This window comes from Rhinolophus ferrumequinum, chromosome 3 (assembly GCF_004115265.2).
Source record: "Rhinolophus ferrumequinum isolate MPI-CBG mRhiFer1 chromosome 3, mRhiFer1_v1.p, whole genome shotgun sequence".
Taxonomy (NCBI): domain Eukaryota; kingdom Metazoa; phylum Chordata; class Mammalia; order Chiroptera; family Rhinolophidae; genus Rhinolophus; species Rhinolophus ferrumequinum.
The window spans coordinates 46,471,183-46,495,673 of NC_046286.1; the positions used below are offsets into that span (position 1 = coordinate 46,471,183).

Consider the following 24,491-nt stretch of genomic DNA (forward strand, 5'->3'; position numbering starts at 1 on the left):
GGCAGATATAAAGCTGTGATTTTTGTTGAGACACTTGTTAACAAATGAGCCCAGACTTCTCTGAATGGTGACCCTTCTTTCTATTCCATCAGCCTTCACTATGTAACTTGGCATCCGTCCTGGTCACTCCAGGTTGCTGACAGCAACGGACGGGTCAACTCACCAATTTGCGGATTTCACATTCTAAGTTCTGAATACAGTCCAGTTTCCTCTTGCGGCAGCGCTGGGCCGCGATGCGGTTCTTGCTGCGCCGGCGGACGTCGTGAATGAACTCTAACTGTTCTGAGGTTAGCTTGTGCATCTTAATCATCATCTGGAAGTCGTTCCGCGGAAGATCTGTGATTTGATCTACTGGAAAGGGAAGTTTGACCTGAAACCAAGAATAATAGATGATGATTATGACAGCTGGATTTTTAGTCTTACTTCTGGCAGGTAGAACATCGACACATGGTAAAACCTCCTTTTTAAGATGACCAAGTCATATGGAAACTACTGAAAGCAAGCTATGATTAATTCTTTCCTGTTTCAAATACAAATACGATGTAATATTCAGATAATCACACAGAACGTGAACACATGAATTGTACCGTGGTTATCATTCCTGAGATTTTTGAAGCAAGCAGCACAGAAAATCTTGGCAACTGTGTACTTTTTTATGCATGGCAACAGCACTTTTGTAAGAGGGGCTCTTTAGCCTGTTGAAACTTAGTGCCATTGAGTCTCAACTTAATAAAATGACATTTTATAGACAGATATCATCTAAGGAATTATCCACAACACTTGAATGGAGAGAGCACTCCACACCTTAAAGAGCTAGAAAGATGGACCAATCAGCATGATACAGGGAGATGACTTGGGCAGGTTATAGCAGCATGGACGAGGACTTAGACCTGGGCTTGTGTCCTTTCTACCAGACATGAAACCTCAGGCTAGTTACTTCACTTCTCTGAGCCTCAACGTCCTCATCTGCAAAACGAGGCCTGCTTCTTAGTGGCACGGTGCTTCACGAGCATCAGACGTTGGGAGATTGTACTTTCCACACATACAGTGGCCATTCATCTCATTTTCTTTCACAACATGATGTGGGCCTCCCTCCATCACGAGGCGAGATGCGTGTTCCTGACCCTGGACCGGTACGATGCAGCGGGACTAATGGTGTGTGACTTCGAAAGCCAGGTCATTAAGGTGTTGCGGCTTCCTCTCAGGCTTCTTAGGCTGCTCTTTCTGGAGGAAACCAGCTGCCATGCCTCAAGGACACTCAAGCAGCCCCGTGCGGAGGCCCATGTACAGAAGAGCGGAGGCCTTCAGGTCACAACCAGCATCACCCTGCCAGTCACGTGAATGAGCCAACCTGGATGTGGATTTTCCTGGCACAAAGCTTCAGGTGACGGAATCCCCAGCCAGCGTCGGACTGCAACCTCATGAGATATCCTGGGCCGGAAGTGCTCAGATGGGCCACTCCTGAATTCTAGACCCACGAAATGGGGGGAGGTGTGATATGATTATTCTTGTTTGAAGCCACAATGTCTGTGGGTCATTTGTTGTGCAGCAATACATAACTGATGCAGTTAGTATTATCTGCACGAGTCCTACTTTCAAACTCTTGGCGACTCAAGGCTGATTAACAGTATCCAAAGAGAGGACCCTAGTTTCTTGAGGGATGGCTCTGTGTCCTCCTTATATTCAGTTAAATGCTTGCTTATAACCCTGTGGTGGTTTGAAGTATTTCCTAAAAACACTGCTGTTCTCTAGGGCCTCCTCCGCAAACACGAGGTAAGAGGGCACAGGCCTGCACTTCCCAGAAGTTTGCGAGGCCCTCACTCATGATGCAGGGACTGTCGGGTTCAGTTCTGGCCCTGTTTCCAAAGCTCCTGGAAAACGAAGGCTGCATGTTGTTCCGCCATGAGACAAAGTGTTTCCCAGCTCAGACGGCTTCATTCCTGCTTACATTACCGTCTGCCTGAGAGTGGCCAGCAGATGGCGCTCTAAACCTACACTTCCTTCAAGGGCCCGCCCGGCCCTGTTCAATGCAAACATTGCGAGCCACACTGGTGATTCTACCTTTTCTGGAAGCCACTGATGAAAACAATGAAAAGAAGTGAAAAGAAATTGGTGAAAGTAATTTTAATAATATACTTAATTGAACCCAATAGATTCAAAATCTTTTCAACATGTAATTACTATAAAAATTGAGATATTTTACTTTTTGTTTTTGGTACTGAATTTTCTAAATCTGAGGCGTGTTTTACACTGACACCACATCACAATTCAGACCAGCCACAGTTCTAAGGCTCAGTAGCCATTTGTGGTGTGTGGCTACCGTATTGGACAGCTCAGCTCTGGAAGACTGACAAATGGACTAGAGTGAACTTGAGGAACCAGAAAAACAGAAGGGCAGGTCTGGGTTTCATTGATCAAAATATTTTTAGGGTGAAGAAACCAAGTCCTCGTTAATATTCAGAAGCTGAAGTGTTACATCTGTGTTGTTCAGGGGTGAGAGATGAAGATATTTTATCTGAAACTCAAGCTTTGTCTTTGGTTGCATCACATGCAGGCAGACATGAGCCCAGATCCTGGCATTTGTGACTAGTTAATCCCCATGCACAAAGGCAATCATACTAAACAATCATTTGGCTTTTCCATGGCTAGGTGCAATTGCTTTCTTAGGACACTTCATGGCTCTGAGCCTTCTAGACGTGGCATTTGCTGAAGGCTCCCACCGGGCGCTCTGATTCAACTTCCGCATGGTGAACGCTGTCCCATGACACCTGTAAAATTTTGGCCCAAGAGAACAAAAGCGCAGCGATACACCTTACACCACCACTCGCAACTCAGCCCTTTTCCGACTGCTAAAGACAGGGAGCCATGACAAACAGCTCCTTGTCATGGACCCAGGAAAGGGCTTTGTCCATGGGGCTGTGTTTGCGCAGGGATTATACTGATATGAAAGAATGTTTGCTTTCCCTTATATGCCCTTTGGATAACAAACAGACACTCAGATCCTGGATGATGCCTAAATAACACAGAGGCCAGTCTGTTGGGGACACGGATGTTTCCACATCAGGCAGAAGCCTTGTTTGCACAGCAGAGGTTGCAGCACTTCTGGGCCTTGTGGAGTCTCCCCTTCTGCTGACAACAAAGCAATTCTGTGTCTGCTCTACATTGTGTTTACTTATTTTCAGAAAGACTATATACCTATATTTCAGGCCACAGGGAAAGTCAAAAGACCTTTTATACCAAGAGTTACTGTATTTAAAAACATCCAGACAGTGAATATAAAACACTAGGAAAATAGGACAGAGGTTGACAGGAAAGAAGAAAATCAACAACGCTAGTTTCAAAGTCCTTGAAGCAAAAGGCCATATAAAATATCAGCCGAACTGTTGCAACTCCAGCTGCCTTTTAGAGGTCAAAGGAAAAGAGAATAGCCACAGACTTTCTTCCATGTGAGAACAAAAACAAAAACAAAAAACAAACCCAAACACAACCCTCGTGCTGCTTTTTAAAAGGCTCTGTTAGCCCTCTAGCAAGGGAGTACTTCCACTGACCACCAAGACGGACATCCCAGGAGTGTTCCTGGAAAGGGACAGTGGTAACTTCACCACAGCTGCTCCTTATTTTCAGAGAAGTAAGTTCCAAGCTAATGGGGATCATCCCTGGACATAAAGAGCAGTCACAGACCCCTAATGGAGCCGAGAGCATATTGCATTCTCAGGCTTGCAGGCACCCCAATCTTCCTCAAACAGGGCTCAAAGTCAGCGAATGCCACTTGGTCAGGAAAAGTGGAAACACGTGGAGAAGGCTGAGGCCCTTTTTCCTTTCTCCTGGTGAATTCTTACAATCCAAAGAGGCCCAGTAGGGCTCCACATCTTATTTATTGCCCCTCCACAGTTACTCTGCCAGGATTCTACTTCTCGGCAGTGGTTTGGTTTTCATTCACAGCACCCTCATAAATAGTGCAAAACACCCAACATGATATAATGAAGTTGCTGCCAACTACCGGCCCCCCGTCTGAACTGGCCGGCCTGCAGCTACCTTCAGCCGAGCACACACACAGGAGTATCAGCGCAGGTGAAGGAGGCTGCACAGAAGGGCAAAGGCCTGTGGGATCGAGGGCACTGATCTCTCCTTTGGCACAGGGCTGCCCGCCTGGGCTTTGGTTCTCAGCAGAGACTCAGAGTCAGGAGCAGCCACTGAGTCAGCAAGCCAAGGGCCAAATGGCAGCTGTCACCATGAGCCAGCTGGTGCCACAACTTGCATAATCTGCTCCTGTCGCACCCAGCAGGGCGCTCACCCCTTTCTTCCCTCTCCGCACACCAGGAGACCAGGGCAGAGGACGTGTTTAGCCTGGTACTTGCACTGGCCGGCTAAGCTGTGACCAGAGGAAGGTTAGACCCTCTGGGGCACCCAGCTCTTGAGCAGTCAGTGAAATGAGTGGCCCTGCAGTGTGCCCAGGGACCTCTGGCCCCAGAGCCTAGACAAGGGTGGGAGAATGTGGTGACACCTGCAAGGTGAATATAACATAAATGTTCCTCCTCCAGGGCTAATCACAGGGTACCAGGGGCCGGACCCCGGGGTGCCAGTGCTTCCTTCTTATCAACCACAAATCGGCTGCTCCACTTCTTTTCCTTGCCAACAACTACCCAGGTTTTGCAGCCAAAACACCCCTCTGTTGAAGTTAAACAAAAACATCATTTAAAAAATTATGAGAAATATAACTTCTTGTAAAAAATTCAAATAAGAGGCAAAAGAGGGGAAAAAGATTTCCGCCCCCAAACAATGACTCCCTTGCTCTAGTGGATTTCCCCTCTATTCCTCTGAATATTTGTATAGGGGTATAATCAGACCAATTGTAATCACCATGCCTCTTCCACATCTCACTTGCCTGGTGTCTCTGGTTGGCTGGACGGGGACTATTGGATAAGAAGGACATGAGATGTAGATGTTGCAGAAAGAGCCGAAAACAAGCATCTATTTCCTCTAGCAATGCCCTCGGAACTGGTGTGTGAATCTTCTTTCCTATCTCCTTTCTTGGTTTCACTACCAGATGTTGAGGTGAAGCCACGGGAGTCATCCTCCTAACAGTGTGTACCCCGAGGCCCTGATGGTGCCGTCAGCTGACCAAAGACTCGAACACCTGTGCTCTCACACCACTGTCAGATCTGTGTGTTGTCAGGGGAGGAAGCAAGATGCCCACTGGGCTGGTGATTCCGGTGCTGCTGCCATGGGACAGCCAGCTCAGTGACAACACCTCCCCTCCCACACTAAGATATGCTTCCTGCACAATCATCCTTTTACCTTTGATTCTCATGGTCCAGTTGATGGAACAAATGTAGGATATCTGGGATTTAGTTGTGATATTGCAATTAATTAGCTGTGTGACTTCAGGCAGTTTTTTTCTTCTGTGTGTCCTGACGTTCTTAGAGGGTCTGTGAGTAAGAGGGATAGAACACCTGCCCTGCTTAGCTTGTAGTATGGCTATGAAGAATACAATTGGATAATAGGTGGAGAAAGTGCTTTGAAAAGTCTGAATTGCCTTATAGCTGTGAAGTATTCTTATTATTATATTATCATTTCTGTTTATTGGCCCTATAGTTCTTTGTCACATGGTTTCTTCTTCCAGACATACAGTATGCTTTGGGATTCCAGATGCTAAGCATGTCTTTCTAGCTAATACGAAAACACTGCTTGAACGAGAAATATGGCTGCGTTCTACGCTGCCCAGCAAGGTTTCTGTTTTATTAAGTAGACCATTGACAGACATTTTAAAAAAAGATGCCTGATTCAACAAACCACAAAAACAAATGTACAAATTTTACATACGACATGTGTCTGGCAGTTGGCATTTGGGTGGGAGACTTGGCAGACACGGCACCTCTCTGCTATCACGTTTCAGCGTTTGCTCCGCACCTGACTTCTCCCTGCTCCCACATGCACACAAGCACACACTCACTTGTACGCACTTTTATCCCTCTTGACATGAAACATGTTAATAAAGCTAATCCATCAGTGCTCTTGGCTGTGCAAATAAACTATTTTTCCAGTGTTTCTTTACTAAAACCCACAATTAATTAGAAATGCTTGGGGTACAAAACCTTCTCACTAAGGAGCTTACTACTTGCAAAATGCATGTGACTTTGCGATAATTTTCAAATTTAAAAAATGAACCTGTAGACGAAAACAAGATACTACTTCACACCCACTAGAATGGCAACAATAAAAAAGATGGATAATCACCAGTGTTGGCAAGGAGGCAGAGCCACTGAATCCCTCATATACCTTTGGTGGGAATGTCACACGGTGCAGTAACCTCGGAAAACAGTCTGCTAGTTCCTCCAAAGGTTAGACAGAGTTATATATGACTTAGCAATTCCAGTCCTAGGTATACAACAAAGAGAACCGAAAACACATGTCTACAGAAATCTTGCACACAAGTGCTCACAGAAGCGTTGTTGATCATAGCCAAAAAAGTGTGAACCCAAATGTTCCCCAACTGCTGAACGGACCCACAAAGTGTGGCAATAAAAAGGAATGAAGAAGCACTGACATGTGATGACACAGCCAGTGGGGACAACAACGGCAAGAAGAAACCTTGAAAACATTATGCTCAGTGAAAGAAGCCAAGCACAAAAGGCCACAACGTGTATGAGTTCATTGACATGAAATGCCCAGAAGTGGCAAACCTATAGAGACAGAAAGCAGGTTCATGGTTTCCTAGAGTTGGGGGGAGGGCAGTGAGGAGTGACTGCTAACGGGCATGGTGTTTTTTTAGGGATGATGAAAATGTCTTGGAATTACAGAGTGATGATGGCCATCCAACACTGTGAGTCATTAAAAACCCCTGAGCTGTTCACTTGTGCATTTTACGGTAGCTGAATTATATCCCAACCGACAAAAAGAACCTGTGTGAGAGAGATATATATATATATAATTCAAACATTATAGAAATACATAGAAATGAAACTTTCCCTATACCCTTTCTCCCCAACTTTGCCTCCCGTTTTGAAGCAAACTAGGACGTAGTTATGCCTACTGTTTTGTTACTTTTTTCACTTCATATGACCTGTTCATTTTTTCATCACTGGAAGTAAGGAAAAAAAATGTCCAAACTGGGTTTGTAATATAACAAACCCAGAAGTCATAAAGAAAAAGATTGGTAACTTGATTACCTAAAACTTGTATTTTTCTATACAGACAAAGATACCATAAACTAAGAAAAAACCAAAAGCAAAAAAACAGACCAGGAGAAAATAGAGAAAACATTTAGAAAGGGTTAATATGTCTATATTAAGCAGTAAGGATCCTGTGATTTGATTTGAAGACAAACAACACAACAAGAAAATGGGCAAAGATGACAACCTCATTAGGAGTTATCATTTTTTTACCCATCAGCTGGCAAAAATTAAAAGGACTGTTAACAACTAATGCTTGGCAACAACAGGGGGTAGTGGACACTCCTAAGGTGCTGAAAAACATATGAATTGCTACAGCCTTTTGGGAAAGTAGTTAGGTAGTATTTAACAAATGAGCATAAACTTTAACCCACGTACGGAACTCTAACCCTCCAAAATAAAAGCAACACTACTAAACATGTTCACAAAAATGTTTATTTCAGTAATGTTTATAAGAGGGAGAAATTGGAAACAACTGGAATGGCTGTTGATAGATGACAGCTGAGTAAACTGTGACTTATGGGACCCATGGATATTAAAGAAGCATGAGTTAGCCGTACGTGACTGACCAACATACATGTACACTGCAGAAGTGGCTATGTGGAAAAAAAAAAAAAAGCAAGTTGCTGAGTACTTATATAGTAAATGCCATGAAAACAAAACCCCGACCCCTAGAAATGTGAATATGTGTTTGCATATCGTTGTAGGCACAGAGAAAGCCTGTTCAATTTGGAATGTGATGGGCGGAGTATGCTGTTTGATTATTTAAATAACGAAAGTCATTTTTAAAAAGCTGATTGTTGATAAAGGACAGTATTGTGCTAATTTAAGCTTTCTTTAAAGCTAGGGAATAATGCAAACGGATGAGATAGGTCAATGCTGATGAGATGGAAGAGTTAACAGAACAGAACTAGAACATCTACCGAATATACGGTATGCTAACACTTCTTGTCATCTAACATCTTGGCTCCTCACAGAGGAGGAAGAAGAGAGACAGACAGGGAGGGAGCCCGGAACGTCCGTCTGAAGCCCTGGACAGGTGGCCAGCTGGAGGTGAGAACTCCTGTTTGCATTTCTGACTCTGGTGTCTCCCTGGGGCTTGCTTGGAAGAGAAATTACCTGGACCTTCTACAAGAGCTGACGGAGGCAGAGTCAGCTCAGGAGAAGTTGGCTTCTTCAGGATCAGTTCAAGAAAACGAGTGATGAGTCACGCTGTGAAGGATTTGTCGTCACCACGATTACCGGGGACCACACCTCTACCAGGGTCGAAGGAACTCCCTAAAGCAAGTTATTAACTCAAAGAGGAGCAGTAATGCCGAGTCCCTGAGATAGTTCTTGGAAAACCTAGTCTCCTCTACTAGAGGAAAACTAAAATGTCAAAACTGGGAAAAACCTTAGCTTTACTGTAACAATCCTGTTCAAAATGTACTACAGAATGGGGGGGTGGGCCTATGTGTGATTTCTGAAATGGCATAAAACTTTGGTAAATGTCACTTCTTTCACTGCTTAGAAAAGCAAAAACAGCAGTTTTTTTTTTAAAAGTAAAAATAAAAGTTTTTTTTTAAAAGAGTGGTATATTTCAGGGGGCGACTAGTCCTATTCATGACTATTTTTATAGATTGAGTGAGTCCTCCTTTTAACTGATTCATGTAGACCTGAAAGTTCTAAGGTAGACAAATGATATGGCTCAAATACAGGAAAAACCATGTGCTCTTGTTGGTGGCACTAGTTCCAAGAAATGACTTTAAGCTCTCCCTTGGGACAGTAGAGAGACAACAGATTTTTTTGGAAACTGACAGTTCCTTGAACATGCACAAATGTCATAAAACCATCACCCCTTTAGCTTACTGGGGCTTCTCTTAGGGGAGAGACAAAATGCCAAAGATATGGAGGCATTTGTCCTTTTTTCATGACACCAATCCTTGGCAAGATAAATCATTATGCCAATGAACTTGACTCAGTGACGAGGCTTCTGCATCAGGTTTGCTTTGGAAGAGTTTCAGGGAAAAAAGACAAAACACACCTCACAAAAGTTGTGATTGGAGGGAACGAAATGAGTGAGGAAAGAGCAACAGCCTTTTGCTGTTTTCACAAAACCTCAATCCTCTCAGGTTAGAGACACAAATGTGCTTCTGGCTTGGGGCTCTGGGCACAAGCCCCCATCCCAGACCGGAGAGGATATGGTGTATTTGAGTAGGAATAGTTCCCATTCAAATTTCTTTATAATTCCTTTTAACTAAATGAAATCTGGTCTGTCTCTGTTTTTGCCAGGAAGTAATAGAAGAGGAGGGACCAGGCTAGCTGGTAAAACAAGGAACTGACCACAGGGTATTTCTGAAGTTGGCACAGAGAGCTTTAGAATCTGTTTTCAAAACATGCCCTAACGAAAACTTCATGTGCTTCTTGCCAATCTTGCAGAGGCTGAATAAACCACACGTGGCTCTGTGAAAAGCCACCTCATCCCGTGTGGCATTTCTGCTGTCTGGTTGGGTTAACGTCCCGGCTTTACTAGAGAGGCTCATACCCTGCGAGCGCAGAGGTGTATGAGGGCGCTCACTGGCTAACGAGGATCCCGCTTCACTTCCTCCTGTGTGTTTTGGATAAGCAGCTCTGAGGAGGGACTTCTCACTGGGTTCACTCCCTCCAGCTCCTGAGGCAGGTCTGAGACACAGGTGGCAGTCTCAGCTTGGTTCCTTATCAACCAGTAAGACAGTGCCAGACTGTGGCACAGACTCCCTCGCGTCTTCCCAGGGTACTCTCAAGTTATGGGGGGTGGGGGACATATGGGGTGTGTCTTCTCCCCTGTCCTTAGCCACATGGATCTTGATGACGTGGCTGGTGTTGCTCCTGTTCCCTCTCCCAGCATCAGCGAGACACGGATGGAACCTTTGAGAATTTGTATCTATGAAGCATTTTGCTTTCAGGGTGGGCAGCAACCACTCCTTAACGCCATTCCCCACCCCCACCCCCGCCAAATAACTTCTCGCCATGTGGGGGATGCTCAGGAATGATACATTATACAGTTACGTGTGACTGATTAGGGGGCTTCCGCAGTGACCCTGGGACCAGGATGGATGGTGAGCTGTCCGTCACCTGCATTGCGACCCCAGGGTCTTCTGTTGACAAGGAAAATTTAAAGGATGCTGGGAAAGCACCTGTCCCAGGTGGATCTATCTAGTTTCTATCCATTTGGAAAGGGATTTTATATTTCCTCTCACCACGAAGGGTGAGGAGCAAGGATGGAGGTGATGCGTATAGCATCTTTCCAAGGCAGAGGGAGAAGGAGAAGGAGAAAGGAGGGGAAAAAGAGGTCTGAAGTTCCTGACCGTGCTTTCAGGCATTAGACTTCCTTTTCTCACTAAGCAGCTTGCTTCTTCTTGTTGACTACTGAAATCTAGATCCAATTTCAAGAGCCTTCTAGGACAAAAGCAGTTAATTCGGAAGCACCATGAAGCATCCTGCCTCCATGGATGGGGGAGGCAGTACCTTTACTGGAACCGTTAATCGTGGCACGTAAGAACCATCTGGGAGTGGTGGGGAACAGGGGAAGGGAGAGTCCAGATAAAGGACCGAGAGAGAGTGGATCACATGCTTGAATTTATGTGGGTTCCCTACCTCCTGGCCCCTGTCCTGCACAGGACACGACTCACTGTCTGCTTCCGAGAATGATCCGGATTCGTCGCTGGAGTTGGTTCCGTAAGACTGCTCACATTTAATTTGGGGTCGGACTTGGTTGTACATTCCATCTCCCATCAGGCCTGGTTCCTGATGTTCTGTGGCAAGGAATCTGGCTCCCTGGGAACAGGGCGAGGAGGAGAACTCACAGAGAGGGAGGCTGCAGGGAGAGCCCCCGCTCCCGTCCTCTGCGTAGGAATAGGAAGAGCATGAGCTGGAAGTCCTGGTCCTGGTCTCCAAGGGGGGCGAGCGAGGGCAGACCTTGATTGGCACCGGGCAGCTAGTGTTGGGCCGCATCCTTCCTGGCAAGTGGTCAGCCATCAGCCCACCATGCGAGTAGGCCTGTGAGCTGGGGAGGGACTGGCCTGCCCCCACCCACAGACCCTTTGGCACCGGCTCAGAGAGGTCTTTGTCCAAACTGCTTACCCCAGAATATGAATGCACAGAACTGCTCACTTGGTCACAAGCGCTCGAGGAGAAGATCACACTTCTCCGGTCCAGCTCTCCTTCCTGCTTACAGAGAGCCTCCACCCCAGGCCCCTTGAGGGGCGACCCCATCGTGAAGTTGGACGTGTCCTTCTGGCCCATGTGGGCCTGTCCATAATTCCCCGTGAAAGGGGCATAGTCAGTTTTAAGGTCACCCTGAGTGATGCCCTTGTCGAAAGGGCATGCGGAACTCCTGGCAAAGTGCTGTTGAGATGTACTGGGCAAGCCAGACAGCTCCACACTTTTTGTTATGCTGAACAGAGACCTTAAGCAGGAGGGAGAGGACACGCTCCTGGATCTCTCCAGGCAGGTGGCCCCAGCGGGGAGGGCAGGGGCGGGGGCAGGGCTGGGCTCTTTCCTCTCCATTTCGACATCCCCTGCTCTGTCCTTGATGTCAGGCTCATCTCCGGACAGGCAGAGTGTGATGCTCTCTTCCTCGTTTTCTTCACTGGGTGGCTCACTTTTTATCTGCCCCACGGCTAGCCCTGGCTTGAGGCTGTTGCCAGAGTTATCTTCACTGAATGTGCTTGCAAAACCTGAGGTACTATGTGATGATGCGTTATAGACATTCTTGGTACATGCAAGCTGGTATTTTTTGTATCGGGGGTACTGCATTAATGCGTCCTTTTCAGAGCTCTCCTTGGTGTCTGTTGGCCCATCCGACTCGGGCAGCAAAGCTTCTTCCTTCTCTGCCACTGGGATGGTGGTAGCCTCAAAGCTTTTGGGGTCTGGAAGCATCTTGTCCCTGGGGCAAGCCATCTTAGCCGTCTCTGAGTCCATCGTCTCCTCCTCTTCCTCTTCCTCCTCTCCTGCGGAGTTCTCATGGTCCTCGTGTGGGCGCGGGCAGGCCGTGTCCTTCCGGCACACAAACAGGCCATCCTCCCTGTTCAGGAGTTGGGTCTGCAGGAAACTGAAGCAGGAATCCTCCAGGTTGTGCATGCGCAGGAACTCGGCACAGCGGATGACCTCACGGATGTTTTCTCTGCTGAGTAACAGCTTGGCGGTGTAGGCAAACTGTAACAGTGGCCCAAAGCCCCTGGCCGTGACCTGCAAAACAAACAGAGAAATTGCCCATGTTAACCGTCAGCACTGCTATTGTCCCGAATCCCTCAACTGAAGCAAGATACGCAGACAGTGCTAATGTCCCAGAAGAAAGACTGCAAAGGAACAGTTAATCTCATACTGGGTCAGCAATGATTCTGCTTCCAATAATTAGTGCCTGTTGCGTGCATGCCACTGCTCTATTTCATCACCTCACACAGAACTGAAAATCACCAGGGTCAAGTGGCTAAACAAGATGACAACGGGTTCAGTGTTTACACTAATGAAAGATCCTGGCAAAAATGCACGGTAACAAAGGGAAGCTTAATTTCCCTCCTAATCAGTGCTGTTGAGAGCCACTCTACAGAAGGAGTGATGTGACACTTCTTGCCGTTGCCTTGAGCCAAAGAAAGCATTATGGTTTTCTTGTCAACCGCACAACTGGCAAGAGGGCCCCGTTAAAAACTGAAAGTCCGTAGGGTTTCAAATAGTTTTTCCTCACTTACAAAGTTAAACAGAGACATTCGAAGCAACGCCTGTTTTGTTCATTCATCATGGTTTCTAGTTGGGACTTTTCATTCACCGCGTCATACCTGATCTTACAACACCAGAGATGATGACAAACCAATTTCTTGTTCTCAACAAGAAATTAACTCCTGGCCCGTACAGAATGGGGGTTACAGAGCTAAACAAACTGGCTGTCATTTAAATGACTGAAGCTGCTGAGTGGCGCAGGACATGCGCTAGTCCTTCCCTAATTATAAGCAGCAGCTTTGCCGTGCAGCTGTCTTCTTTCCTGGTAAATCTTCAGAGGCTAAGCCTTCTGTCATGCGCTGCTCATCCATTATATTTTACACAGATTGATAATGTGCTATTTATGTGTGTGTACGCGTGCGCACATGCATGCACACGCACACACAGAATAACGTAGACAATTAGAAATACTTTGCCTAAGGTGAACTGTTTTTTTTTTTTTTTTTTTCCCAGTGTAAGTGAATTGAACTTGCTGGTGTTCAGGGCAGGCAGCCTTCCCCTCTATGCAAAACCATGCATCCTCTAGGTTCTTGCAAGCACTGATGACCCCACAGAAAGGGAGGCAGGTCCACGAGTCATGTGTACAAATCAGTGAAAGAGGCAATCACGGGGCCTTGCTGGAAGCTACAGTACAAGGGATTTAAAAATATCTGCTAGAGGAATAAGTGCAGAGCAAGATGAACGGGCAACCTTTGTAGCCGACTTCTACATGTACTAAATTCACCACAGCACACAGAGCCAAACTCTTGTGAGGACTTATATTAGCTCTTCATGATTCAACTTGGACATCGACTTCTCTGGGAGCCAAACCTACGAGAGAGAACGAATGACACCAGCCTCTCAGCCCCCATAGCCACATTGAGGAAATGTCTTGGATTCTCCAGGGCAGCCCTGACTTTATATTGCTGCATTCTTCCCAGGAAGGGAAATTTCTTAGATACATAACTGAATGGGATTTTTAATTGTTAGAATTTTGAAGTACTTTAAATAAAATTCCAAATAAAAAACTTTTCTGTCAGTTAATGAGTCCCAAGATATTTGGTTACAAAACAATACAACAAAAACCATGACTGCTAGACCCATGTGACAGTTCTGCCAGGGTGATCATTGTTCTCTCACTTTTGTTACCTTTAACTGGGTCTGTGTTTTACCACAAGATGCCAAGGTCCTTCAGATTAGGGATTGTTTTGTTTCTCTTTCTAAGTCTGCATCTAACTAGGGTCTCTAACGTGGTACAACAGCTGAGAAAAGTTTGTATGTTACTGAATATGTCATAAATCTAACTGTGCCTCTAACACAACTAGAGTGTACAGAACGTGACAACACAGCGTTTGGTGAGTTGTCCAAAATAACTTTTGGAGCAAGGCATTGTGTAAACCAATATACCAAACCAATCAACCAATCCAAGACAGGCAAGAGGATTTGTCTTGTCCTCTAGCACTAATACTGAAAAGGAGCTCATCTATCATATGCTTCTGTGTCTTACACTAAGCTGACCATAAGAGACTCAGCAAATCTAGTACGTACTGTATCTATCTTATGGACATTTCTCCCAGAAACCTCTAAAAGGGAGTGCAAGGCAAGGAAGGACGTATTTATAACTAACCCAAGAAGGCAATGAGAATGTCACATCATCCATTTCTTCATTGGAACATGGCTCCACCACAAACAGAGGAATGGCAGAATCAAGCAAGGCTCCATTCCTAGGCCATCTGCCAGTGGCTGAGTGGATAACATACTTTTCGAATTTTGGCAGATGTGATCACTCACTCTACGGGAAATTGGGGAAACTCATCTCAGTGTAGTCTGTTTTCTATACAGTCCTCCTCATCCTCTCACCCTTATCACCATTTCTTTCTTATTTCGATGCTCTTGGTCTCAGTAGGTCCCACCACTGTCCCCCACCATGGTTGCTTCTTAAAAGAAAATTCTTAAATAAGCCAGAAACACCTATGGCATCACTGGATCGGTCCTGGGTGCCACCAGTTGCCACAGGGCCAAAAGGAGCTGGAGAAAGCGTTTCTACTCAAGGAAGGGCTGATGCTTGATACAGGAGTTGGACTGAGGATGCTGATGAGCAGAGTCTCAATATCTCGAATCAAATCCCCTTTCCTTTTGGGCTTAGGAGACATGATGAGCTGAAAATGATCATCAGACGGTCATGAAAGAGTCATGAATAAAAACGGGGTTTTTAACTGTCATTCAAGCCCAAGGTCAGAGGAAATGGTGTTCTCACCATGAGATTTCAAGAGTCCATAACTACCTTGTCCCCCATGAGTTTAATTCTGCTTTGCCCTATCCAATTCTGCTAAATTTTGCTCAGCTGCTGTGTGCAGGGCTCTGTCTAGTGAGTCAGAATTATCACTCACCAGGCACCTCCTGGCGCCCAGCACCGTGCTAGCTGGTTCTCATAACGCCCCGCAAGGCAGGCATGAGTGACTCTATTTTGTAGACAAGGAAACTGAGTAGCCAGGAGGTGAAGGTATTCAGCCACGGTCACAGAGCTGGGATACCAATCCCAGTGCTATGAGGAATGGATAAGGCTAAGGCTCAGGCCTGTGCTCAAGAAACCTACAATTCTGCTTTGTAGATAGGTACAAACAATGAAAAGTCAACTAAGCCACAATGGAAGTCAACACTGGAAGGGTTCTCACAAGATTACACAATTAGTTGTTGACTGAGAAATCCAGACCAGTTCAGGAGAAGAGGAAAGTGCTGAGGTCTGTGGGGACCCCTTGAACACTCACAAACAGGACACCTGGAGTGCAGTGAATTCCCCCTTTCTATGTCTGTGCTGGGCCAAGGGTTGCTTTGATACAATGGGTACCTTATAAACTGCCACAGGTGTCCCAGGCAGGGACCACTCTCGGGTGCACTTCAGGCCAGCTGTAACACCTCCAAATATACAAAACAGAAAGCAAGAGCCCATCACACCTGCAGGCCAGTGTGAAAACAGGCAGAGCCTTTCTAATTATTGGTTTAGGCTCCATCTTGAGTAGGCTGCACTGTATTTCCATTTTTAGGAATCATTAAACTCATTCATTGTACTTGTAAAGCAAATATCCAGGTACCAATGTGAAGCTGTATGTTTATGAAACTGTGACCACAAGTTTGCATTGTTATTTACTTTCTGTTTTTAACAAGTAAGCCTCCAATAATGGGAAAAAATAAGAGGGGCTGGGAGGTGGAGAATCTCACACAAAAGTAATGACCCATAAAGATGTTATTTAAAAAGGTAATGATCATAAAGTTAAAGTGGAATGAAGTGACTAGAAATAGCATGCCAGTTTTATTTCACGGGTGTTAATGAAACTGTGTTCCACTGCTCTAAGGGAAGCAGACGTATCTAGGTTAAAATTTGCTGGTCAGGAATGGCCTAAAGGTCTGATAAACACATGCAAAATACAATATTAATGACAACCTGGGATAACAGGCGTGCATTTTGAATGAACTATTTTGGACGGATCTTTTTGAAGACTATCTTTTCATCATGCTTAACACGTAACTACCTGGTTCCCCAATGTGTGATACACACTGCTCCAGATAAGACTGGATCACACACTGGGGGCAGGATGGAGTGTGCCACGAGGGGCTAAGACCTGAGAGAGGGCAGAAGTAACACCTGCCTTGCTCTCAGGTGGCTCCAAAGGAGGCAATGACCTCATCCGGGAGTCAACACATACAAGGCAAGTGGCACTGACCTTTAGGTTTCAGGCCCGAAAGAAATCAGGTCAGACTACCAAACCCAGGCACTGCGGTGTGTGTCCACACGCTGATGATGTGCAGAACGTCTGACCCACTGAAACTATGATCCTTAACCCTACGCTCCCTTGGGTTCTGATGTAGCATCTTTATGCTGCTGATGAAAGGAAGATGAACTGGTGAAACCTCGACTGGCAGAGGACATGTGTGGGTGCTGCGGGCAGAGCTGGGGCAGTCCCTCTCAGGAGGTGCCTCGTTTACTGCTGGACAGAGCTTATGACAGGGACCTTCTAACAGTTTTGTCATTCTGGGCTCTCGCAGGGATCAGGCAGTTGGCCTTCAGGCGTATAGTGCAAAGAGGGTTTGGGAATTTTTATGAGACTTGGAACAGCGCTCCCTCCTTAAGCCATGTGATTAAGACCTCCTCAGTTGGTTCTGGCAGCGTCCATACACGGCAGAAGCACTGAGCCCATCTGTAGAAGGCTCATCAGACAAATCAGGAGATCTGGGGACTGCTCCCGGAGAGAAGGGCGGCATCCTGCTCAAGACCTCCTAAGTACACCTTTACAAGACATGGGACCTTTTGCCCTCAGCAACACCATGCATACCTCCCCGATGAAGCTGGATCTCTTATACACTGCAGGACCTGGGAAGCTGAAGGTAACAGAGCTATGCTGATGGACGTTTTAAAACGCTGAGGCCACTGACCGTCCCTCTTGGTTGATTTTTGTACAGCAAGGCTCTTGTTAAATAAAGAAAACAACACTGGTGACAACTCTTCCTTTCCAATGCACTACCTCCCATTCTGCACGATGAACACTGATACAGCAAAGAGCCAAGACTTCTCATCTGAATTTCCTATAATTGATATCCATAGTATCACCCTTTTTTCTCCAAAGCGGCATGTTATGAAAGCACACTACACTCAGGACATACTGGTTAAATTAACTTCACTATTTCAACAAAGCTTCTGGTCATTTTAGCATTTTTAAAGATAAAGCAAGAGAAAACAATCTGGTTTCTTTTCCTAAAGTAATAATACAAAAACTAAGTCAACATTCAAGTTGATTTATACATATAAGTATACAATTTTGTAGGGTGGAGTTTTTTTGCTAAGGAAAACCACCTGTGCTAGCGAATATAGCTTAAAAGCATAAAATTAAGTGTGATTTCTCTCCTGTGCAGTCTCAAATTTGGGTCTGCAGCCACAACATACAATCCCTCTCTCGTAACTGTAAATCTGCCCCCCGAGATTCTCTATCTGATCTCTTAGTCACTATTTTTCTTTTACTTGCTCAGTCACTCACCAACCATATACCAGGCACTCGCTGTGTGCTGTATGAAGTCTGGGGGAACCAGCTTTCCTTAGATTCAAATTCTAGATCTACTATGTACCAGCTGTGTAACTTGGGCGGGTTACTTAACCTCTCTGTGTTTCAGTTTCTCCACTGTAAGAGAGGATATGAACAATGGCTGCTTTGTAGTGAAACCTTTGGAACAGGGTCTGGCATTGAGTAACAACTATTACTCCTCTTGTTATTACAAAGATGAATTAAGTCTAGTCTCTTTCTCCAGGGAGCTAAGAGGCTGACCAGGGAGACAGATGCTGAACGCAAATGTGTACAATGTGATCTGAGTGAGTAACAGGTATTGATAGGGTGCCAAGGGAGGACCCAGCTGGGGGCAGTAACTTCTCAGGGCATTATACAAGCCTTGCTAGAGAAGGTGACCCTTGCCCTGAGTGCTGCAGGCTGAGTTGAAGGTCATCCGATAAGTCAAAGAAGGGCATGGCTGGCTCCCTCGTCTTTCTCAGGCTCTTCCTGAAGGGCCACTTTCTCAGTGAGGCCTTTCCTGGGCCTCTATTCACAAGGGCCGTCGTCTGCCCCAACACCAGGATTGGTGTACAGGATTTGCAGGGCTCAGTGCAAAGTGAAAATGTGGGCCTCCTGTTCAGAGATTGAGAATTTCAAGACGATGACAGCAGGACATTAAACCAAGTACAGGGGACTTCTGAGTCCAGGGCCCTGTGCAATTGCACACGTATGCCCATGAATTTGGCCCTTTCAACACATATACACGTCACCTGTCCCCTGCAATTGAAATGGGCTCCCTGCTGTCAAAGGTGGTGATGGCATCCCAGGGTAGAGGTCAAACAGTGGAACTCCATTTGAATGAAACTCCAAAAGCTAGCTGGCAGAGCTACTGTGATCAGCAGTGTAGATAGTGGTGATTGGCAGGATTGTGGGTACCTTGAACTGAAATACATGGTCAGCCCACTGATGAATATTTCATTGGTTAAAAAAAAAAAAAGAAAATCAGTAAGGTTAAGTGAACAAAGACATGACATGAATCCACATGATTGAGAGGCACGATCCAGATTCTCTGAAACTGACTCCGAGGAGCTTTTGGGAAGGACCCTACAATAACCCACATTTTCACTATAATTTCTCCTGTCACAAGGGTTTGTAGAATGTAATCTTGTAGTGTTTCCTAATCCATGGACGAAATGCAAACTTTTTAAATTAAAAACATGTAACAAAGATTATTTGGAAATGGTTCAGATGAGAACCAAATCTATCTAAACATCCACCCATCTGTCCACCCACCCACCCACCCACCTCTGTCCACATGCTAAAGTAGCATTACTTTAATACACACAGGAAAATGTAAACAGCTCTGACCAACTACTAACTTTAATTCTGATCATTTAATTGAATTTTAGTCTGAAATTATAAGCTCATATGCTGCTTATTTACTCTTGCTTTGGCCTCATGCCCATTCGCTTCTGTTCCCTCTTGTAATGCTGAGCCTGGGCGTTTAAAAACTGCGTTTCCCAGGATCCTATGCTGCTTGACTTTTTCTTGGATTTAGCCAATAAGGGACACGGGTCGGAGATCAGAAGGATGGAGGAAAGGCGAAGCTGTGGTTCAGTTTCCTTCCCTTTTGCTTTCCTTCCCTAGTGGTGTGTTGGGGAAGTGGCTGCATGAGGGGCGGTCTCCTCCACGGGCCTACGTCCCTTTTATCCCCTCCTGCCTCGGCAGTGAGTGGTAGCTGCTTCCTGCAGCCATTAATCACTCTTCCCCTTTCTGTTCTTCCAGTTTTCCAACACCTGTGTAACCAATTCCGTTTTATATCCCCTCTGAAACACCTGGCATGGTTTCTGTTTCCCTGACTCAATCCTCATCCATTTTGCAAACAAGGAAGCAAAAGAGGTGAAGCCCAGAAAGCCCAGAAAGGTGAAGGGATTTTCCCAAAGCCACATGGCTAGGCAGCCAGGGCTTATCCAAGACTTCTGACTGCGGAGCTCAACTGTGACACTCCTCTCCTATCTGTTGCTGTCTCTCTGAAGTGAACCAGAAACGAAATTGTATTTCATATGGAAACACATTATTCTAAGTTGTATTCCACTCTTTAAAATATTCAGTTTTATATAGCTCTATCCAAAGGAGTCTGGCCAACTGGAAGTGGTACTTCCCTGGATATGAAGAAGGATGAATCTCACACTTCGTTCTTTTATTATGTACATTGTTCAGATTCAGTGCCTGGATTTTTCTTAACGAATAAAGATAATTGATAAATCCCTCTATTGCCCAATGAAACTCTGTAAATCCTAGAAAGCCTTTTTATCACATAGGAATTTGGTAAAGTAGCAGGGATCAGCTTAGCATCGGTCCTTAGACTCTGGAAGACATCAAAGCAGAAATGCCTTTCTAGTGGGGAGCCATGTGGCACCAGAGCTTTATTCCAAATCAGAAAGGCAGCCTGATGAAGTTGATGTTTAGAGGGAATGTCAGGTATTCCCTATCTGGGTCGCTCAGCTCAGAATCATCATGGGGCTACGTAACAGCTGAAACTGCCCCTGAGGAGTATCTTTAGCTGTCTCAGCATTGATGAGAACAGAGAAGGGGAAGCAAACATTCGTTGTCTTTCTTGGGAACTAGCAACACCCTGACCCTGAGGAACTTCAACTGGGTGGTCTGACCTCCTCATCTCACCTCCTTCATCTGCGCCCTTAATTATTTTCTCATTCAGGTATTGATGATTATATTTCCCAGGTAAGTGATGGGCAAACGTTATATCCTGTTTCCCCAAAAATAAGAAGACCTAGCTGGACAATCAGCTCTAATGTGTCTTTTGGAGCAAATATTAATGTAAGATCCGGTATTATATTATGTTATATAAGACCCAGTCTTATATTATAGTAAAATAAGACTGAGTCTTACAGTAAGTTTTGCTCCAAAAGATGCATTAGAGCTGATTGTCCGGCTAGGTGGTCTTATTTTCGGGGAAACACGGTATATGATACAAATATATTCATATTTACTCTAAAAGCATACAATGAAAATAGAAACTCTCCCTTCTGAAAGATTATATAATGAACTTCATGGAATAATGTTTAAAAACCCAATTTCAGTATAAGTGTAGATCCTAAAATAGGTAAAAATAGTAGTAACTTTTTACATTTTTCGGTGTAAAATGAAAGTGAAAAGCATCCCACTCACTGGTAACAAAGTAGTAAAAACCTGCATCTAGGTTTATAGTTTCATTTGAAAAACCACCTCTAACAGAAAATTATTTTTAAAAAGAAGATTAAAAACAAAATTGCCTAATTTCCATTTTAAATGACCTCCCCATTCAGGGAACCAGTGATCTTCCTAGACCAGAGTTTTCTTGAGTCAAAGTTTGATTCACTTCTTCAGTCCCTCAACTTATTTCAAACCAACCATCAACCACTTGATCTTCACCCAGAAACACAAAACATTTTTAAAGGTTTCTAGTGAAGAGAAGTTGAGTCCCTCCTCAGAACCTTCTTTTTTTATCATTATTATTAGTTTCAGGTGTACAAAACAATGTACTAGTTAGACATTTATACCCTTCACAAAGTGATAACCCCTCGCCCCCAATCTACTACCCCTCTGACATCGTACATAGCTGTTACAGTTCTGCTGACTCTATTCTCCATGCTGTACTCCACATCCTGTGACTATATATAAGTTAAATTATAGTTGACCTTTATTATTATTCAGCTTCAGGTTCAGGTGTACAGCGCAGTGGTCAGGTATCTACACTGTCCATGAAGTGGTCTCCCTAATAAGACAAGTATCCATCAGATACCCTATAAACTCCTTACAACATTATTGATTATATTCCCCAAACTGTCTTTCGTATCCCCGTGGCCATCTTGTGGTTACCGATCGTGCTTTCTCATCCCTTCACCTTCTCTCTCATCCCCACCCTCCTCCCAGCTAGCAACCCTCAGTTTTTCCTCTATGTCTCTGAGACTGTTTCTAATTACTCTGTTCATTTATTCTATTCTTTAGATTCCACATATAAGTGAGATCATATGGTATTTGTCTTTTTCCGTCTGACTTATTTCACTTAACATAATGTTCTCTAGGTTCATCCATATCATTGCAAATGGTAAGATTTCATTCTTCTTTATGGCTGAACCTTCTAATGGTTCTTCATATCAAGCTAAAATTCCCACCCCTGGAACCTAACCAGTCATGAGCCCCTAGACCCTCTCGCTGCCCTCCTCTGAACCATCTTGCATTTGACTACGTCCCTGGCAAGGTATGTAGACTGAGTAAATGCTCCAGTGAATGGTATGGAGGACAGAACCTCTCTCAGTTTAGATCCCATTTTCTAGGAATGTTGACTAAGATTTACTTCACTGTCTCTTATTACTTATCGTGCTGTCAATGAACAACTCTGAGCTTCCCCCCACTGCCCAGTATGTGCTACTGATAAGCCACGTGTCCATCTTAGCCTTGCAAAATTGATTTTTTGACCCATACTTGTCTAGATATTCAGAAATCATTCCTATTATACAAATTGCTCTTCAGTCAAACATTTAAGATCCACTATCTCCCTTGTTTTTGAAACCTGTGATGCTATTTTTCTGATCTGCAGACTTCTGACGCTTTCCTGGATTCCGTAATTCTTTAAAGATTTTGACTATAACAAATTATACCATAATCATGTCTAATTTTTTTTCTGTAGTTTGGGGGCTTTACTTCAGACTGGAAGCTGAGGTGTTTTCTTATTGTTCATCTACCTGGGGTTTCCATTTCTTTCTACAAGTTTTTGTCACTTTTCCATCTAATGGACGTTCTCCTTGATACATAATATAGAAATAACTCTGGGCTCCTTGTCATCTTCAGTATCAAACAGTCTGCCCTGAATGGCAGCTGTCGGTTTCCTTGTCTTCATGCTCCAAACTGAAAGGTCTCCACTCATTTTGGGCTTCAGTTTTCTTGATACTGTTTTTGCGGTTCCATACAGCTTTTTATACCTGTTTACATTTTTCTACTATGGGGGGGGGGAAACACTGAACTAAACACAGAACTGTAGTTTTGTTAAAAAAAAAAAAAAGGTCTTTATTTGAACTTTGTTTTGGGCATTCTATGCTCCCCGAGCCATCTTTCCCTGCATATGCATAATTTCTACTTTTCTCTTATTTACGTATTTATTTATTTTTTTTAAAAAAACTACTTTCAAAAGGTCTTGAACCCCAAAAGATAAAACTCTTAGAAGAAAACACAGGAGTAAAGCTTCAGGAGACTGGACTTGGCAATGATTTCTTGGATGTGACGCCAAAAGCACAGGCAACAAAAACAAAAATAGACAAATGGGACTACATCAAACTTAAAATTTTTTGTGCATCAAAGGACTCAACAGAGTGAAAAGGCAGCTTATGAAATGGGAGAAAGTATTTGCAAATCATTTATCTGATAAGGGGTTAATATCCAGAATATATAAAGAACTCCTACAACTCAACAAAAAATCATCAAATAATCCGATTGAAAAATGGGCAAAGGACTTGAATAGATATTTTTCCAAAGAAGACATAAAATAGCTGACAAGCATATGAAAAGATGCTCAACATCAATAAATATTGGAGAAAGGCAAATCAAAACCACAGTGAGATATCAGCCGACACTCATTAAGATGGCTACTATAAACCCCGTCCCCCCGCCAAAAAAAAGCCAACCCAGAAAATAACAAGTCTTGGTGAGGATGTGGAGAAATTAGAAGCCTAGTGCACTGCTGGTAGAACTGTAAAATTGTGCAACTGCTATGGAAAGACAGTAAGGATAGTCCTTACAAAATTAAAAATAGAACTACCATATGATCCAGCAATCCCACTTTTGGGTATGTATTCAAAAGAATCAAAGCCGGGTCTGGAAGAGATATTTGTACAGCCATGTTCATAGCAGCACTATTCATAATAGCCAAGAAGTGGCAGCAACCAGTATGTTCACCGACGGATGAGTGGATTAACAAATTATGGTCTATATGTACAGTGGAATATTGTGCAGTCTTAAAAAGGAAAGCAATCCTGTCATATGCTACAACATGGATAAATCTTGAGGTCATTATGCTAAGTGACATAAGTAAATCACAAAAGGACTAATACTGCATTACTGCACTTGTATGAATTATCTAAAGTAGTCAAATTCATAGATACAGAAAGTAGAATGGTGGTTACCAAGGACTGGGGTCAGGGAGAAAGAGGGAGTTGTTGAATGGATATGGAGTTTCAGATTTGTAAGATGACAAGAGATCTGTTTCATAAGAATGCGAATATTTTTTAAGTAAGATGAATGTTTGATGGGACATTAACATAGTACACTTAACAATGGTTAAGATGGTGAATTTCATGTTATGTGTTTTTTTCACATCATACACATACAAAAATGTCATGAAATATTCTGGACTGAGCAGAATCTCTTTGACCATCATGTTCTCTAGGATGATGTCTCTTTGTCAATGCTATGGATCCTCTCATGTGTACTCTTGTCAATTCCTTTTAGTTTAGTCACTATTAGGATCAGAGTAGCAATTCTACCCTTGAATTCTCTACCTTCTGAAGGTGAA

The 24,491-nt window shown here is 44.2% G+C and overlaps 1 protein-coding gene across 3 annotated transcripts in view; it reads right to left on the minus strand.

The window, feature by feature from the left end:
* BACH2 (BTB domain and CNC homolog 2) overlaps positions 1-24,491 on the minus strand; it is a 326,058-nt gene that overhangs the window by 7,782 nt on the left and 293,785 nt on the right. For all 3 annotated transcript variants that reach the window (XM_033100232.1, XM_033100245.1, XM_033100236.1), the window contains 2 exons: positions 10,788-12,380; positions 164-370 (listed from right to left, as the gene is read on the minus strand). In XM_033100232.1, the coding sequence (XP_032956123.1) occupies positions 164-370; positions 10,788-12,380 (1,800 nt within the window). The remainder of the gene's footprint in view (positions 1-163; positions 371-10,787; positions 12,381-24,491) is intronic.